At 31.3% G+C, this 19,906-nt stretch overlaps 1 protein-coding gene across 4 annotated transcripts in view; it reads left to right on the top strand.

Annotated features, from left to right (window-relative positions):
• Positions 1 to 18,426, top strand: part of LOC139499969 (GRB10-interacting GYF protein 2-like) — a 31,210-nt gene extending 12,784 nt beyond the window's left edge. For 2 of the 4 annotated variants that reach the window (XM_071288640.1, XM_071288637.1), the window contains exons 13-29: positions 1,860 to 1,963; positions 2,652 to 2,822; positions 3,131 to 3,255; positions 3,531 to 3,625; positions 4,419 to 4,598; positions 5,957 to 6,120; positions 6,674 to 6,782; positions 7,309 to 7,401; positions 8,817 to 8,936; positions 9,401 to 9,486; positions 12,762 to 12,873; positions 13,835 to 14,007; positions 14,703 to 14,814; positions 15,456 to 15,555; positions 16,554 to 16,600; positions 17,514 to 17,630; positions 17,989 to 18,426. In XM_071288640.1, the coding sequence (XP_071144741.1) occupies positions 1,860 to 1,963; positions 2,652 to 2,822; positions 3,131 to 3,255; positions 3,531 to 3,625; positions 4,419 to 4,598; positions 5,957 to 6,120; positions 6,674 to 6,782; positions 7,309 to 7,401; positions 8,817 to 8,936; positions 9,401 to 9,486; positions 12,762 to 12,873; positions 13,835 to 14,007; positions 14,703 to 14,814; positions 15,456 to 15,555; positions 16,554 to 16,600; positions 17,514 to 17,630; positions 17,989 to 18,186 (2,106 nt within the window). In that variant the 3' untranslated portion in view covers positions 18,187 to 18,426. Of the gene's footprint in view, positions 1 to 1,859; positions 1,964 to 2,651; positions 2,823 to 3,127; positions 3,256 to 3,530; positions 3,626 to 4,418; positions 4,599 to 5,956; positions 6,121 to 6,673; positions 6,783 to 7,308; positions 7,402 to 8,816; positions 8,937 to 9,400; positions 9,487 to 12,761; positions 12,874 to 13,834; positions 14,008 to 14,702; positions 14,815 to 15,455; positions 15,556 to 16,553; positions 16,601 to 17,513; positions 17,631 to 17,988 lie in introns of all 4 variants that reach the window. The other 2 variants (XM_071288638.1, XM_071288636.1) reach the window with 1 other exon arrangement.
• Positions 18,427 to 19,906: the final 1,480 nt, after the last annotated feature.

The following is a 19,906-nucleotide window of genomic DNA, read 5'->3' as shown; positions in this document are numbered from 1 at the left end:
ATACCTGTCAACTGACCCGTATTCTGCGGGTGTGACCCGAGATTTTCACAATTCTGAGGGATCACCCGGAACATCCGCCGGGTCATTGAAATAACCCGGGAATTCCGAAAATGACCCGATTTCACCCGTATTTCTTAGCCTTGAGATTGATTTCATAAGTAATATTCCTTTGAAATACCGGCAAATTCGTAATTCTTCCATGAACAGGAAGTTCATCTAGCTATGTAAACTGTCAAATTAAGTGACCCATTAAGTGCATGGCTTCACTTGACAGCTTTGGTGTCAAACACGCTGTTAATTAACACCAATTACTTTAGGTCGTTTACTACAAACTGAACTAGAGTTACATCCCCTTATTTGTCACCATTCAAAATTATTCCTTATATTGTATTACTATATTTATCATAGTCTCATTTCCTTGATAAGTGAAAAAACAGGTAGTATGGTTAAAGGCTTCATAGTCAATAGTCTTAAACACTGAAGAATTACCTTATATTGTAGTATTTTCTCTCAAAAAGTAAAGCACATAAGACTGAGTTACACAAATTTATAAAAATCTTTAAAAGTACAATGAAATAATTTTTAATAAGATTCAAAATGACTTAACAAATTAAGTGAACATGCATTGATGTTTTGGTATCTTTGATATACATTATAAGAAAATGTCCCATAAATACCGAAATTCAGCTCGAAAAAGTTCGTACGCGTTATGACCTGAGATTTTATTCTTCAATGCAGGTCATGACCTGCATTTTCATCGTCACAGGTTGACAGGTATGGGAAGTAGGCATGGTCATAATACAAGACAAAGAAATAATATTACCCAAGTCAACACACGGTTTATATTCTGAATATTTCATCCCTGCAACAACAAAACTATGGAACACTCTTAACTTAAACATAAGAAAATGTGAATCTCTATCATTATTCAAAAAACAAATAAGTACCCAAAATAGTAAGGTCCCAACGTATTATTATATAGGACATCGTTTTGGTCAAATTCTTCATGCTCGCTTAAGAATGGATTCAAGTTCTTTGAATTCTCACCTTTTCGTTCGTAATTTTGTAGACTCTCCAAATTGTCGTTGTGGTAATGTAGAAACAAATACTCACTTTCTGTTATCTTGTCCTATATACATTAATTTAAGACATGAACTATTAGATTCTATTTCAGTTCTTCCTGTCCAAGTAAACACAAAAACTTTGCTTTTTGGAACAACGGTACTCTCAGATGAGCAAAATAGTATTTTATTCAGTTTGGTGCAAAAATATATTATTAAAAGTAAACGTTTTAACCCTTGATGTTAATGCCTCATCGCTCAATAGGAACCCAAGCATTTCACACTGTATAAATTACAATTATTCACGTTTATTTATTATTATTTTTATTTTATTTTTCTCATGATTTTTTTTTTTTTTTCTTTCTTTTTCACCTTTTTCATATTCATATATTTATTACAGAGCATGCCAGTATTTATATTTATGTATTGTTCAATAAGTGTATTATGTCTGTAAAGGGAGACAGATTTGTAAAAGCAAATTGCTTGTTTCTGAATCCCTAATATTATTTAATTGTATAATATGTTTAATGTTGATTTATCTGAATAAATATTGTTTAAACTAAGTATTACCTTTGACCCATCTGTTTTTCAGTCCTTATGTCTTTCCCATTTTTGTTTCCGCATTCTCACTGCAGTTTCTTTCTGCAAAGAGCAGTGAGTCACTAGAATTATACCTTTATAACTTCGAAAATTGCTTTTTTTTTTGTTTCCACATAAGCGTTATATTTGGGTCATTCCTGTCCTAAGACACATTCTACTCTTATATTTAAATGTGTAATTTTCAATTGTTTATTTCAGAATACCCCAACAAGTCAAGCTACGGCAGACCAACAAGAACAGATGAAGGCCTTACAACAGATGCTTGTCCAACAACAAATGATGCAGCAACAGTTTTTAATGAGGTAAGGGGTCTCTGCATACTAGATTTATGCTTGATATAGGTCTCTGAAAATATATACTGTTGATGATTTATAATTTATTTTTCACTAATGCCAGATTTTTGAATTTACAGGGATGAAACATTTCAAACTCCATTTTCATGGTTCAATTAATATGTATACTCGAAAAGTATTAATGACAGTTCTCTGTAGTTGTAACAAGTTGAGGAAATGGTCATATTGTTTATTGTGTCCTTTTAAAATTTTTTTGAAAGAACTGTGGTCAGAAGATACTAATGTATTTAGATCCTAAAATTAAGCTTTATAAAGCCTGTGAAATCGCCTATGAAATTTGTAATATCAGCATGCCAGAGAAAGATGTTTCAACTTCTGTGGATTCATTTAATTTTGTGTATACCAATTTTCTTGGATTGTGGAAAAATGTACTTTCATGGATATTTGATTACTTTGTTTGGCCAAAATCTGCATACAAACCTATAGTAATCTTAGAACATTGGAATTCCTGGTTTCTCTCTAACGATAAAATCCACAAATATTGATATCCCATGAATTATAACTAATCCACAGTATATGCGCATGGCAAAATAAACAAAAAATTGTAGGCAAATCTGTTGTACTTTTGTATACTCATACAGGTAGATTTTTACGTAACCTGGATATCGAACTTAAATGAAAATTGTTTATTTTTCAGACAATTACAGATGCAACAAATTCAACAAGTGATGCAGCAATTACAGGAAAATGATCAGTTTAAAAACCTGCCGCCATTACAGCAGCAACAGCTGGCAATGCAACTCATGTTAAAACAATCACCAGTCCCCATCATACCCCCACAGACACAGATGCAGAATTTGTCACCCAGGTAAGGTACTCTACAACTCATGTTAAAACAATCACCAGTCCCCATCATACCCCCACAGACACAGATGCAGAATTTATCACCCAGGTAAGTTTGATAGACAGAACCTGATAAGGGGACTTCCATTATAGTCATTATTTAAAAATAGAAAGACTGACTTGTTTGTTATGATGTTCTGGCTCAATTTGAAAATTGGTTTTATAGGTTAGAAAAATCCATGAAGTTATATAATTTATAAAACTATTTAATGTTTTTTTTTATTCAAATATTTCTGTTTAATTTTCTCTTTCATTTTGAATATATTTCAGTAGATCTCCGCCAACAGAATCAGTCTCACCATCCAATCCTAGTCATCCAGCATTTCATCGATCTGCCTCTCAACCAAACACAGCATCAGAAGAATCAATATGGGACACAACTACCAAACAAAATATGGGTAGGTTTGCATAGAAATTGTGGTTGAATATTGCCATTCTTATTTCAACATTTCAATTATGGTATAAAATTACAAGAAGCGAGACAAATGTGGCTATAGATTATTTTATGTCTGTCCCTATAATGGCCTATTGCTTAAAACCTGGTTGCAAGTTTTCTGGACCAAGTTGTTAGTAATTAATAAATCTGAGAACATTAGGGGTTTCCATGAGCTATTTATAGGATCTTATAACAAAAGAGATTTCCATTAGATATTTATATTTATATTTTTTTAAGGACAATGGTCACAGCCAACAAGTGTATGGGATTTAGATTCTAAAGCAGCTATGACAAATACAGACTTAGAGATGCAGATAGAAAAAGCTAGAAAAGTGAGTTTTATTAGAAACATTAACGATTTAAATTTTTGAGATAAAGATTCAAGATTGTTAAAAAATGTGTGGTTCTAATTTCAAACCATGAAATAGGAAGGGTTAAAATGTCAAAGCCATAAAAAAAAAAAAAAAAAATTCTATAGCATTGTATTTCAGTTCAAAATTAGTCCTTCTGATTTGTATGCCTTAGTCATGTTAGTTTTACATTTCTTTGGAGATTCATTAGATCAAGTGAAATACACATGAAAAAAGGCAAAACATATTTTTTTTTGTTAATACTGTAAATTTAGGCATTATTGTGTGCATTTATTATTACGATTTTGTCATTTTAGACTTAAATGTGATTTTAATTTTTATGTTTTTGGGAAAAATCCTGTTTAATTCACATAAAATATTTCAAATTGTGAGTTTAAATTATCGGGTTAACAACTCTGTCACATTTTTCGCAATAATAACCCCTTGCAATAATTTCTGAATTTACAGTAGTTAAATTGTTATTATCAGTTTGGAGTTAATTCCAGTAATAGTAATCAGGTTTTTGAAAGTCAGAAATGGGATACAATTCTTTATTTGTTATTTGTGAGGCACCAGTATATTAAATTTGTATGCTAGGTACAATGTATATATCTGTCTTGAAATAAAGTACAGTTTAACTTACGGGCAAACATTGAATGTATAATAGAAAATTGCTTGAAAATCAATAGATGCAGGCATCATTTATTTCACAGAACATTTAATGTGGATTACAAGGCATGACTTTGGAAGTAAAAATGTTCATATTTAATTCCAGGAAAAAGAAGAATTAGACAGAATAAGACAAGAAAAAGATGAAGAAGAGCGAAGAATTCAAGAAGAATTAAAAAGACATCAAGAAGAAATAATAAAACAACAGGAAGAGCTACGCAGACAAAAAGAAGATGTGGAGCGACAAAAAATAGAAATAGAAAAACAAAGGCAGCTAGAATTACAGGTGGGTGCATACTTAATAAAAGAGCATATTTGTTTTCCTAAATCCAAGGAAATAAATGAAGCCACAGAATTTATCATTCGTATTCTTAAAAATTGAAAACAAGTATGTTGGACACTTTTACATCAGATTCCATTGAGTGTGAAGCCAAAGGTAACATCTTTGGTTAGCTTGCTTGTTAGCTGAACCGTGAAGTCATTCTTCGGTGAGGTAAACTACCCTACTTTAAGAATAGATTTGTCTGACAGACAACCAATCGATCTGTCTGATTGAATATGCTACTTGGAAAGGAGGGTAGTATACCTGACATAATAATGACTTCACGGTTCAGCTAACAAGCAAGCTAACCAAAGATATTACATGTACCTTTCGCTACACACTCAATGGAATCTGCTGTAAAAGAGTCCAACATACTTGTTTTCAATTTTTAAGAATAAGAATGAAAAATTCTGTGGATTCATTTCTTTCCTTGGATTTAGAAAAAAATACATTTTAATGGACATAGGATTTTATGTTTTTGCCAAAGTCTTCATATACTTGTATAGAAAATTTCAAATTTGTTGAACATTTGAATTTGTGGTTACTCTGTATCCAAGAAATTCATGAAAATGGGAATCCAATGAAAAATGATTCTGAGTATGTCGTAACATAATTATATCGTCTCTGGGCTTCTAAAATATCGTAGATGACTTTTTTGGCTAAAAATGCTTTTTGACACCAATAATGACCAATGGTCTGGGCGGGAGGAAATCTTTGGTATTAAAAAAATAGCATAAGTTAGACCTATCAAAATGTGTGAAATAAGACATATTACAAAATTCCCAATGTCAGTTGTTTGTAAAGTTTGCTTCCAAAATGTTGTATGGAAACATGAAAATTGTTGTAGAATGGCTTTGGGAAAAATATAATTGTACATTTCTTTATTTCTGTGAAAATAATTTAAGTTCTTGGATAATCAAATTGTCAAAGTTTTTATTTCACTGCTTTTACTATTTTACAACATTTTGGAAGCATGCATTTTGCCAAAATTTTCAAAGCCTGTTTGTGAGATATTTTTTTCTTGAAAAATTTGTAATTTACAACATTTTAGAAGCCCAGCGACTATATGTCATATTACAATTGTGCTAATAAACCAAAGTAGAATTGTCAAAGGCTAAAAATACATTTATAGGCAGTTTTTCAAGTGTTACTTTATTTTAAGGGTTATGGCATGATAATTGATAAATATTATCCCTCCTAGAAATTATTTTGCACTTTCAAGCTCTTGCAATATAAAAATCTACTCTATGACAATATTGCAATAACTATTGGCTTCCACTTATTTCTCCTGTTGTTAAATATAAGTTTATTGTTTATCTCAGAGATTTGAAGAAGTGAGAAGGCAAAATCAGGAAGAAGAGGAAAGAAAAAGGAGGGAAGTTGAGGAGGAAGAAAGAAGAAGGAAAGAAGACCAAATGAGAAAAGAGGAACAAATGAGACAAAAACAGGAAGAAGCAGTGAGAAGGAAAAGGGAGGAAGATATGAGGTTTGTTGGAAAATTGTTTCTCATGACTTCAATTTGAAAATAATGCACTTTAGAGATGTTTGTGTCCATTTATTATTATTGTTGGACAATGGACAAACTTGCAAAGATTAATGACTACAATATCAGAAATCCTGCAAACAAAAAAGATATCAAAACTTAAATGCAAGTTTTTATTTTTGCAAACCTCCCCTGTGGCAATTTTTGCTAAAATGAAAAAGTCACAAGAATTTCTGTGTTTACAGTATATGACTATATGAAAGAGATTTTCTCTTCAATCATGAGGGTATGGATGGGTACACATAGTAGAGAGAAAAGGCAAGGGGTTCAGAATAAGAAGGGGAAAAAAATCAAGAATAGAGAAAAGTAGGCCAAAAAGTGTAGAATAAAGGGTAAAAAAAGCATAAAAAAAGTAGGTCAAATAAAAAAAAACCCAGATATTTAAATAAAGTTATCATAATTATCTCTCACATACATTTTACGTGAATATAGCTACATTTTCAAGTTATTTAAGATGTTTTGCATGCATTAAATTATTATTTTTATTTATCTGCAGGAGGGAAGAGGAGATGAGACAACAACAGAGACAGATGATGGAACAACAACATAAACAGAGGGAGATGGAGGAACAACAAAAACAACAACAGGAGATGCAGAGACGACAGGTTGGTGGTGGTTTCAAAGATGAAAAAAAAATGTTTGAAAGATGCATAAAGAAAAAGGTGGTGTCAAAGATGAAAAAAACAGTTGTGATGTTAAGGCTAATAAAATTTGATGTTTGAAAGATGAATACGAAATAAGGAGGGGTCAAAGATGAAAAAAAGAGATGTCGAGTTGGAGATGAGTAAAAAGTGATGGGTGCAAAAGAGGAAACTGATTGGTATACATGATAAAACCAGAAATAGACAAGTAGGATTGCAACAATAGGGAAATAACCATATCATCAGAAGTCTAGTCAAGTTGAGAATATATTTAACACATACAAAAACAAGACTGCCAAATATTTTAAAGAGTATTATGATATACATTGTAACTATAAAGGAAAGCCAATTACCAGGTCCATGATTTGAGAAATGCATATGAAACTAGCTATTAGAGTTCTACTGAGTTTTGTATCAAGGATTATTATAGATATTGGAATCTTGACGATGAGAAAATAAATGACAATTTTAACTATGAAATATTTTGCAGGAGGAGGCTAGACAACAACAGGAATTACATAGACAGAAACAACAACAAGAGGCTCTCAAGAGGTTACAACAAGAACAGATGGCAAATATACAGGTATAGTTACCTGTATTTACTGTGGAGCCTCACTAGAAAATGTCATTTCATTAAATGGATGATAAATGTTTAATTTTGTGGCACTGCAAGGATAGACATGTACATACAAGGTATGCAGTTCAGGATTAGGTATCAAATTTATTAGTATGAATTTCAGGATTTGTCAAATACCAAATTTATTAGTATGAATTTCAGGATTTGGTAAATACAAGATGTATTTATATAACGTTCAGGAAAACAAAGTAGTAGCCTCAAGTGGAAAAATATCACTGCTAACACTGTAACAATCATAAAATCTAACTGGCTATACATGTTTAAATTTTCAATTTGAATTGTTAAGAATTTCATGAAAGTTGAATGAAAAACTAATGATATTTTAACAATTTTACGAGCAACTCTATTTTTATGCCCCACCTACGATAGTAGAGGGGCATTATGTTTTCTGGTCTGTGTGTCCTTCCGTCTGTGGGTCCTTCCGTCTGTCCGTCCGTCTGTTCGTCTGTCCGTCCCATTTCAGGTTAAAGTTTTTGGTCAAGGTAGTTTTTGAAGAAGCTAAAGTCAAATCAACTTGAAACTTAGTACACATGTTCCTTATGATATGATCTTTCTTATTTTAAAACAAAATTAATCTTTTGACCCCATTTTCATGGTCCACTGAACATAGAAATTAAAAGTGTGAGTTTCAGGTTAAAGTTTTTGGTCAAGGTAGTTTTCAATGAAGTTAAAGTTCAATCAACTTGAAACTTAGTACACATGTTCCCTTTTGGTTGATCAATTTACTTTATGAAATTATTTAGTTAAATCAAATAAAAGTAGAAAAATTATGTTTTTATGCCCCACCTACGATAGTAGAGGGGCATTATGTTTTCTGGTCTGTGCGTCCGTCCGTCTGTTCGTTCGTTCGTTCGTCCGTTCGTCCGTCTGTCCCGCTTCAGGTTAAAGTTTTTGGTCAAGGTAGTTTTTGATGAAGTTGAAGTCCAATCGACTTCAAACTTAGTATTCATGTTACCTATGATATGATCTTTTAAATTTTAATGCCAAATTAGAGGGTTTACCCCAATTTCACGGTCCACTGAACATAGAAAATTATAGTGCGAGTGGGGCATTTGTGTACTGAGGACACATTCTTGTTATTTATTTGATCATTAAACATATTTGTTTATTTTATTTAATTAGCACTTAAAATGATAATGCGAGTGGGGCATCCGTGTACTTTGGACACATTCTTGTTAAATCATATGTGAACACTACTTTTTTATTTCTAAAACTTTTGCTTAATGAGTTGTGAATTTTTAGCCTGACATCTCATGAATTCTTGTTAATTTGTTCTATGTTTATGTGGTAATTAACCGTTATTTAAGTTATATTATGTTTGACCTTAAATTCCTATAGACTAACATACTTCATACTTTCAGTTACCACAACATGCACAATGGGCCAGTCAGCAGCAGCAACAGAGTTTAGAACAACAGAGAGCTAAATCGCTGCTAGAAATACAGGAACAAGAAGAAATAGAACGACAGAGACAAGAGGAGGTAATAGTTTCTTTTTTCTGTAGATTTAATTATTTTTCACTGATGTTAATTTTTGTGAATTAATAGAAAAATTGTATTCTGATGGATATTTGATTTTGTGGTTTTGCCAAAATCTGCATACAAGCTTCAGTCTTCAGGAGATTTGATATATAAAAAAAGTACTCAGAAGTTTCTGAATTTAAAGTAATATATCTGTTTCTGTTCTTGTTAAATTTATTGGAAATAAATGGAGAGGGGATCAGCTGTCACTTGTCAAAATCTGTTTGTTTAGTCTTCTCAAAAATAAAATCATTTTCTGATGAAATATATTAATGTCTAATCTTTTCTTGGACACTCAAAATATAAAAATAAAGATGTGACACTTTATCACCAGAAACAAAAAGATCACTATGAAGCTAGTTATGAAAGGAATTCCCTAAATGATTGTTTTTAAGATCTTTCTAATTTTAAGTGTAATTTTGTAGATACAGAGACAGGTAGAGGCACAGAGACAACAACAACAGGCCATACTCCAACAGCAGCAACAACAGAAGTCATGGTCAGGACAAATGTATGTATATAGCAAAACATTGCATCACATCATAAATTTTGGATATGGGTTTTGGGTCTTTTATAGTTTTATATATTAAGTCAGATGATATGGTATGATTGCAAATGAGACTAATTACATTAGAGACCAAATTACATACAATTTAACAGCTTTCAACAATAAGAAAAACTCATACTGCATTGTAAGGGACGACATCAAAAGTTCAATGAAGGATAAAAAACTTAATTCACATAGTTTTTTCACTGACCCCCACACCCCCCCCCCCCCCTCTTAACTTAATTTGGGAAAAATTGATTGACCAATAGGGATATATGTAAAATCGATTTTAGATTAACAAAAATTGCAGCAATGTTGACCCCCACCCCCCACCCCCAAACTATTTGATTTAAGTTTTTTATCCTACATCGATCTTTTGATGTCGTCCCTAAGCTATAAAAGGAGTCAAATTGACACTTGTAAATCAAATGAGAAAACTAACAGCCTTATTTATGTATTAAATATAAGAATTGCAATACTTGGCTGGTTTAAGGAAGCTGGCTTGTCATGTTTTATATTTTTTGTCAGATTTTTGGAATTCTCTGGTTTTATTTATTTGAATGCATCGAAAAAAAATTGACCTGTGACCCCCATTTTTGTTTTTTGTTCATCTTTTACATGTATAATGATAAGCCATCTCTAAAAGTCTTATAAAATTTTAATTACTTTTTATCAGTTTTTATACGACCGCAAAATTTGAAAAATTTTCGTCGTATATTGCTATCACGTTGGCGTCATCGGCGTCGTCGTCGTCGGCGTCGTCGTCGTCGTCCGAATACTTTTAGTTTTCGCACTCTAACTTTAGTAAAAGTTAATGGAAATCTATGAAATTTTAACACAAGGTTTATGACCACAAAAGAAAGGTTGGTATTGATTTTGGGAGTTTTGGTCCCAACATTTTAGGAATTAGGGGCCAAAAAGGGCCCAAATAAGCATTTTCTTGGTTTTCGCACTATAACTTTAGTTTAAGTTAATAGAAATCTATGAAATTTTGACACAAGGTTTATGACCACAAAAGAACGGTTGGGATTGATTTTGGGAGTTTTGGTTTCAATAGTTTAGGAATTAGGGGCCAAAAAAGGGCCCAAATAAGCATTATTCTTGGTTTTCGCACAATAACTTTAGTTTAAGTTAATAGAAATCAATGAAATTTAAACACAATGTTAATGACTACAAAAGGAAGGTTGGTATTGATTTTGGGAGTTTAGGTCCCAACAGTTTAGGAATTAGGGGCCAAAAAGGGACCCAAATAAGCATTTTTCTTGGTTTTCGCACCATAACATTAGTATAAGTAAATAGAAATCTATGAAATTTAAACACAAGGTTTATGACCATAAAAGGAAGGTTGGTATTGATTTTGGGAGTTTTGGTCCCAACAGAATAAGGGGCCCAAAGGGTCCAAAATTAAACTTTGTTTGATTTCATCAAAATTGAATAATTGGGGTTCTTTGATATGCCGAATCTAACTGTCATGACTGTGTATGTATATTCTTAACTTTTGGTCCCGTTTTCAAATTGGTCTACATTAAGGTCCAAAGGGTCCAAAATTAAACTTAGTTTGATTTTGACAAAAAATGAATCAGTTAGGTTCTTTGATATGCTGAATCTAAAAATGTACTTAGATTCTTGATTATTGGCCCAGTTTTCAAGTTGGTCCAAATCGGGGTCCAAAATTAAACTTTGTTTGATTTCATCAAAAATTGAATAAATGGGGTTCTTTGATATACCAAATCTAACTGTGTATGTAGATTCTTCATTTTTGGTCCTGTTTTCAAATTGGTCTACACTAAAGTCCAAAGGGTCCAAAATTAAACTTAGTCTGATTTTAACAAAAATTGAAATCTTGGGGTTCTTTGATATACTGAATCCAAAAATGTACTTAGATTTTTTTTATGGGCCCAGTTTTCAAGTTGGTCCAAATCAGGATCTAAAATTATTATATTAAGTATTGTGCAATAGCAAGTCTTTTCAATTGCACAGTATTGCGCAATGGCAAGAAATATCAAATTGCACAATATTGTGAAATAGCAATTTTTTTTTTAATTAGAGTTATCTTTCTTTGTCCAGAATAGTAAGCAAGAAATATCTAATTGCAAAATATTGTGCAATAGCAAGATTTTTTTTTAATTGGAGTTATCTTTCTTTGTCCAGAATCAACTTAAATCTTTGTTATATACAATATACAATGTATATTCACTTTTTACTACCAACTGATAAATTAAAATAATCTTTACCATTCAGTGATAACAAGCAGTTTTTTTACATCTTAATATTTTATGATGTATTTAAATGAGTAGTTATTGTTGCAAACTCCATTAGAAATTTTAATTGAGATTAGTTTTGGAATAAGGGAAAGGGGGATGTGATTAAAAAAATTGGGTTCAATTTTTCTCATTTGAAATTTCATAAATAAAAAAGAAAATTTCTTCAAACATTTTTTTGAGAGGATTAATATTCAACAGCATAGTGAATTGCTCAAAGGCAAAAAAAAACTTTTAAGTTCATTAGACCACATTCATTCTGTGTCAGAAACCTATGCTGTGTCAACTATTTAATTTTAGATTTAAAAAGTTTGAAGAAGAAATCTTTAATTGATTTGTAAAATCTTGACATTTGTTTTGTGTGAAAAAAAAACATGTAATGTCAAAAATTTGATCACAATCCAAATTCAGAGCTGTATCACGCTTGAATGTTTTGTCCATACCTGCCCCAACTGTTCAGGGTTCGACCTCTGCGGTCGTATAAAGCTGCGCCCTGAGGAGCACCTGGTTTTTTATTGAGATTTTAATCTTGTCAATGATAAAGCTATGAAAAGTCAAGAGAGAAGATTTTCCCGCCAAAATTTCAATGGCATATATCTCGAAAACAAGCACGGTGACCTATATATATTTTTTGCTATTTGGATTCCTTCATTAATCCCCTATCTGTATAAACCAGTGTTTTGAAAAGTTAATTATTTTGAAACTGAGAAGCGAACTCTCTTAATTGTTGAGAAATAAGGGTTAAGTTCTTACTAGGCCACTTTTCGGTGATGAATTTTCAAGATTTTCATTACTTGATATTTTCAAACGAGAGAATGATTAGCAACATTTTAAATTCACGTTGTTTTTCTCCTGGGGGAAAGTCACTAAAATTAGTTGGCTTACAGTATTGCTACGAAAAAGCCATTATATAACAAAATATTAAAGAAGAATTACTGGAAAAAACAACCTTAACAAGCGCATTATTTTTTACTCCAGATTTCCAACACAACAAAGTTCCAAATCATTAATAGAAATACAAGAGGAGCAAGCTAGGCAGCTAGATAAAGAAAGACAACGAAAACAACAACAACAACAGACCCAAGCCAAGGTTAATATATATATATATGTTCTGAACCATATGAGTATTTGGACCATACACCTATTGTCATGACCGTATGGGTATATACTCATATGGTCCGACCGTACATGTATGGTCCCACCGTACATGTATGGTCCCACCGTACGCATATGGTTGGGGTAATTAATAAGTTAATAGTTAATACATAACTCTTCACAAGGTATGACCCTTCTAGTTGTCACGTCATTAAATAGACGATATAAAAGGTCATTTTATCCTATTATAATGATTAAAAAAAAAACATTATTAAATAAAAAAAAGCAGTTTAAACACATTTTATATCCATAGTCATTATCTGGTTTGTAACTATTACCCTAGAATGGCAACATGTCGACTTGGGAAGATATTTTCCAAAATTTCTTTAAAAAATCTAACTGTTATGAAATTCCCAAGACCTTGGTATCACTGCACGAAGCAGCTAAGAGAGTTAACTTTTCACTCGAAACTGAAAAGCGTAACTGTGAAGGATCATGCAGATGCAGAAAAACTATGGTGATACTGTGTGGAAATAAATTTAACTCTACGCAGAAATACAAGAATACAATTTGCAATGAACACTAACTATGGCATAAATATTGAATGTTTATGTAGCCTTTGAAGTATAGAGTTTATTGTATTATTGAAACGGTTCTAATGCATATTTGAAAAAAAAAAAAATGGTCCAAATACTCATATTGTCAACCTGTAAATAACCAAACAAGTATATACTCATATGGTCAGACGGTATACGGATATGGTCCAAATACTCATATTGTCCGAAACATATATTATACATGTTCTTGGATTTCTTATACATTTGGGAGGTAAAGTGTCTGTGAATTGAGCCAAAAAATAATTATTTAAATTAGGATGCTTGCTATGGTAATATTTGCAATTTTTTATAACTTTAAAATATACTAATATGTCTTTTTTATTTCTTTTCGGTTTACAGAATCTATCAATATCAGCAGCTAGTGCATGGAATGCCAGTGCACAGTCATCACATTGGGCCAGTGAAGGAGCGTGGGGTAACCAAGCCAGAAGTCAGAATGGATCAGGATCTCTGGGCTTCTGGGATGATGCTATTATATCTTCTAAAAGAGCACCTGCATCATCTAATAAAAAGTAATTTATAGTATGCTCTCTGGTATCAAAATGTTGAACGGCTTTTGCCATACATCAGTCTTTTGTGATCAAAAATTAAGAAATGAAGCAAAAGGTGGTCTAATTATGGTAAATTCAGAAATTTTTGTTTTCATTTATATTAATTGTTATATTTGAAGAATGTACAAAAATGCAAGAGAGTGCAGGAGTTTCTCGCTACATTGAAGACCCATTAGTGGCCTTCGGCTGTTGTCTGCTCTATGGTCAGGTTGTTGTCGCTTTGACATATTCCCCATTTCCTTTCTCAATTTTAAGGTGGTACCTAACACTACAGGGAGATAACTCTGTGAAGTCAGCTTAACGTTTTAATTACGTTGTGTTGTAAAGGGAATATTAAGCTTCTCAATGATCAAAATTGGTGTTTGTCAAACTGCTATATAACCAGTGTAATTTTTCTGACAAAACGGTTGGTTCAAAATTTTTGAAATTTTTATATTTTTGTTAAACGGTCAAAGTAAATACTTTGACAAAATTTTATGAAAATTTAAAGAGCCAGATTAATTTTAGTGAAAGTGTTGGGTACCACCTTAAGATTGATTATTTTGATTTTATGAAAAGCTGGATACACATGTATGTTTCAGACATCAGATCATTGAAATGGCAGCATGTATTCTTTTTCTTTGAAAGTTCTTATTTCTATTCCTTTTTTGTTTCAGTGTTCAAGGTAATCCTACAGAATTTCCAGCATTAAAGGGAGGTAAGCCAGTAAACACACCTTCAGTGCCTGTAGCCAAGCCACAAAAACAATCAAAGATGAAAAAAGAGGAGGTAATATTTATGATAAAATAATGGTTATATTTAGGACTGTTCCAAAAAAATAAAGGTCGGTTGTTCTTTGGATGCTCTTTCTCCTTGCTGAACTTTTTAAAGAAGTGGAGGAATATCGTAATACATGAGTTATAGTTGTGGAATCTGTCCCTTCCTTTTCAATCAGTTGCAGAAAGTTGTGTTTTTTTTATTTGACTTATTTTTTAACCCTTTCCTCCATAGTGACGCCTTTTGACCCCTGTGTAGTACCTCTGTTGAAATGCTTTGACTACAAAGTGTCTGCAGTAGACTTAATAAAATTTGTATCCAGTATGAAAAGGAATATCATAGGAATATCTGACTTAAATTTATTTGATGAAATATTTGTTCTTCGCAATGCATTTTAAAATATTTTAAAACATATTTTCAGGATTTTATTGAAAAATCCTATGCGAATCAAGTATGCAAAAAAAAGAAATTCAGAGGAGGAAAGGGTTAAGGATGTCAGAATACGAAATTCAGAAAAAATCAAGAAAATCTAACTTCATAATTAAATTTTGATTAATCATTTGCTGAGAATAGTGTTTTCACACCGCTCAGAAATGTAAAAATAACACATGAACTAGAGAAAAGACTATTCATAACACATATTTGTGTTGTAGGAGGCTGTACAAAGGTTGTTTAAACAACCAAAACCTCAGGAAGATGGATTCTCCAATTGGTGTGAGATAGCTCTCAAAAGATTGGATACGTCAGTAGATAGTAAGTTATACAAAGTTGATGCAATTGCCAATGTAAAATGTTCAAGTAAGAAATAATCTTAATCGGAGAACTGATAAATTTCAAACTAAAAAAGAGAAGTTTGAGAGAAACATTAGCCATATAGTAATCTTTCTATTTTAATATTACTGCTATTGTTATGTAACAAGTAGAAACACAAAAAATACTGAACTCCGAGGAAAATTCAAAAGGGAAAGTCCAAAATCATAAGTCCAAACACATCAAAAGAATGGATAACAACTGTCATATTCCTGACTTGGTACAGGCATTTTCTAATGTAGAAAATGGTGGATTGAACCTGGTTTTATAGCTAGCTAAACCTCTCACTTGTATGACAGTCGCTTTAATGGCTTTAATGATCAGAAATAACACAATTTTTATATTTTATAAACAGTAGGATAGGCAAAATTAGGAGATAACTAAATTGTATTTTTAGCTCTGACTGCATAAATTGGTGATTGGATGGTTGCAAATTAAGTTTACTGGTGACGACGCATTAGTACAAGATTGTTATTTTCATTCTAATGAAACTGACAGGAGACTGTTAAAACATACATTTAAATTTGTTATATTTCGTCTGCGTTTGCACGTACATTTTCATAGCATTAATTGTGAATTGATGCCATGAGCATTTTTGACATTATCATATCAAAATGAACATTACAGACAATGCATTAGAATTACAGATTTATATCTCAGTCTGGAAATCAAACATTTAAAGGTTAATGAAACTTTAACAACAATTAATATGCTCATGTCGAAGGCCAAATAAAGCTTTAGAACTTGAAAAAAAACTGTACTTTATTTAAAAGGAAGACAGTTATCATAGGAATATACACACTTGCAGGAACTGGGACATTTGGAAAGTAATTTAAAATAATGACATCAATTTCAAATAGATTATTTTCATATAGCAAATTCTGTCTAGAAAAAAATATTTAGTATTAATTTTATGATAATATTTGCTATTTGTTTTCCAGTTCCAACTTTTGTAGCCTTTTTGTCAGAGGTTGAATCTCCTTATGAGGTAAGTATGGAATTATACTTAGGTTACAGCCGATTTCATTGGGTGTGTAGCCAAAGGTAATATCTTTGGTTAGTTTGTTTGTTAGCTGAACCGTGAAGTCATTGTTGGGATAGGTAAACAACCCTCCTCTAAGAGAAGACTAGTCTGACAGATATTCAATCTATCTTTCTGTTGGACTATGTTACTTCCAAAGGAGGGTAGTATACCTAACCTAATAATGACTCCACGGTTCAGCTAACAAGTAAGCTAACTAAAGATATTGCCTTTGGCTACACACAGTCACTCAGTGAAATCGGCTGTAAAATTATTTATGGTGGTTCATAACACTACAGGAGGAAATTTCTGTAAAAAACAGCTGACCATTTAATCATGTTCTATTATTTAGGAAATATTGGGCTTCTCAATGATCAAAATGAGTGTTTGACGTTGAATGATGATTTTCTGATAAAGTTTGTGGTTCTAGTTTTTGAAGTTTTTATATTTTTGTCAAAGGGTTAAAAGTAGACATTTTTTTTAAAATTTTATGAAAAGTAAACAGGCCAAATAAATTTTAGTCAAGGTGTTTGGTACCATATAAATATATTTTCTAAAGGTTAATAACTATATAAAGTTTCTAAAGTTTTAAGAATTGTATTTTAAAGTATAGATAAAAGAATTTTCAGTATGTAGTTTTAGTGGGAAAATATCTAAAAATCTGTATCAGCATTTAACTTTGCTTTTATCTTGTGCCTAAGGGGCATTGGGGTGTCTGGGTATGTGAAATCTGTTATTTAACTTTTGTTTGCCTCTACCAAATGTTTTGAAACTTTTAAGACTTGTAACCAGTAAACAGAGAGTTAGTTCGCACCACTTTCACCAGAAGGTGAATTTCTGAATAGATCTTTTGTTATAAGAAAAACGTTTGTAATTTCAGGTTCATGACTATGTACGATCATATCTCGGTGAAAGTAAATCTTCTAAGGACTTTGCCAAACAGTTCCTGGAGAAGAGAAGCCAAACTCGTAATAAGGCAAAACCACCAGTTGTTGAGGTAAGGGTTTCCTGATTATAATTGGGTTTTTTATCGAGCACAGCAGGTTTTGTTTAAAGCTCCCAACTGCAATGCAAAGATTTTGCCATTGTGTACTACAGATTTTGATCATTGTTATTATGTTATAATAGCTAATGCAGTACTGGTAACAGTTTATGGAGTGTCCTTTTGATTTCCATTGATTTCGTTATAGGACATATTTATACAACCAAATCTATTTGTCTTATTTCATTGTCTTTCTAACGTAGAAAATTAAATGTTTTAAAGTCTTTATCTCATGCCTAGGTATTTGTACATGTTGAAGAAAATATTAATAAACAAGAACTCAGTGATATTAATAATTTTTTAACATTTGTAGGAGAGCATATGGGGACCTGCACCAGCCCGCGATTATCGACAACAAACCAACCAAACTTCAGATGCTGACTCTCAGAAGAATAAAGGAGGAAAGAAAAAGAAGAAAATGATGAAATTGGACAGTAGTATTTTGGGATTCACTGTGAGTGCTGATCCTGAACGTAAGAACGTTGGAGAAATGGAGGACGACGGCAAATGAGAGTCAAGATTTTAATGTCAGCAGTGTTATTTTATCAACTTAAGACAATGTTTTTTGTAATTGTTGATATTTTGTTATGGTTGGTCTTAATTGTTGGGTTTTGGTCGCATTACACAGTTTCCAATAGCTTCAACACAGCAGTGTGGGCGTGGCTTTGTCTCAAGCCCCTCCTGTAGATGTGAGGCGTGCCGGCCCATTTGGCCTATGTTAGAGTATATTTTTAAAGAAGATGATGAAAAAGTGAAGGAAAAGATTTTAAGAAAATCAAATCTCTAATTATAAAGTTTTTGAAAAAGAATGAAGAAAAACTTAATCATAGTGCTAAATAAACAATGCTTTTTTTGGTGGCAGCTCTGGGTTAAGGGAAGTAATTCATTAAATTATAAAATTTTGTGGAAGGCAGTTTTATCAATGCTTTTTAAGCATTCATTTGATACAAAATAAAAATGATCTATTTGATTTGGAAGCTTAAAATGTATTTATGAAAATGATTGACACAAGTGTAACATTGATTTTTAAAAAGTTATTGCCCTTAACTTAGATCAACCACCTGAATATCGAATGCAGTATTACATGACAAACCAAATTGAATATTTTAACAGCACAGTGATGTTTTTAAATCATGTCAACTGATTTCAGCTTTTTTTTTTATTATTGAAATCTGTTTTACAATTTAATGAAAGAAGTTTTTCATTTGATCGCATTACAAATTATTTTTTTATTCAAACATGTTTTACAATATAAAAAGAAGAAGAACTTCATGGAATGAAACTAAGAATTTCAACCTTTTTTTTATTCAAACATGTTTTACTGTTAATAAGAAAGAAAATCAATAAAACTTATAATTTTAAAATGAATGCATTTTTATAACCAAAAAAACAATCAAGCGAAAGAATTCAAAGGATTCTAAACAAATTCTTTATGCAAAATGTGGTCTCAGTAAAACAAATATTTTTTTTTAAGAAATCAAAAATATTTTTTTATTCTAATAGATATTTCCATATTGTTTGATTCTACTAATTTTTAAATGAACATGCTACAAAATAGTAATTTATGTGAATTTTTCATAGTAGAATTTTATGCAAACTTATGAATCATTGAAAACACAAATACATGACAAAACAACGTGATTCCTGTTTAGATTTCAACATTTACATTATACTATCAAAATTGCACACCTGCAACACATATCTCTGTGTCAAAAGTTAATTTTATATCATACTATTTTTTTTATGAAACTTATTATATTTTATTGACAAAAAGGGCTAGTCTTGATGAAAGGACTGTTTAACTGTTATTTTCATTAAACTTTGAAAATCAAAATTTTATCAATTTTTACCAAAGGAATACAAAATTAAATTGTCAAAATCAAAATTTTTGCTTAATTTTTTTTTTTTTTTTTTAAACTTTCAGGTAACATTTTATTAGAAAGAATGAATTTTTTAAGAAGACTAACCTAAATTTTAAAACTTTACTTAATTTAGTCAATGTAAAAGAGAAAAAAGACATGAAAAAAACTTTTTTAGTATCCATCAGGAATCTTTACGTTTTGTTTTACAATCTTTCTAGTTTAGAACAGTCATTTTAATTTCTGAGTTGACTTATCTTAAAAAGGTAAATTTAGGATATTGTTTTAAAGATTAATCATTTTTTGACAGCATTGTTTGCCTTATTAAAGATTGTAATTATTGTATGCCCATTTGTCATACTCATATAAGGG

The sequence above is a fragment of the Mytilus edulis genome, chromosome 13 (genome assembly GCF_963676685.1).
Source record: "Mytilus edulis chromosome 13, xbMytEdul2.2, whole genome shotgun sequence".
NCBI classification, from domain to species: Eukaryota; Metazoa; Mollusca; class Bivalvia; order Mytilida; family Mytilidae; genus Mytilus; species Mytilus edulis.
The sequence above is the reverse complement of the archived record's forward strand: the minus strand, read 5'-3'. Positions and strand labels throughout refer to the sequence as shown.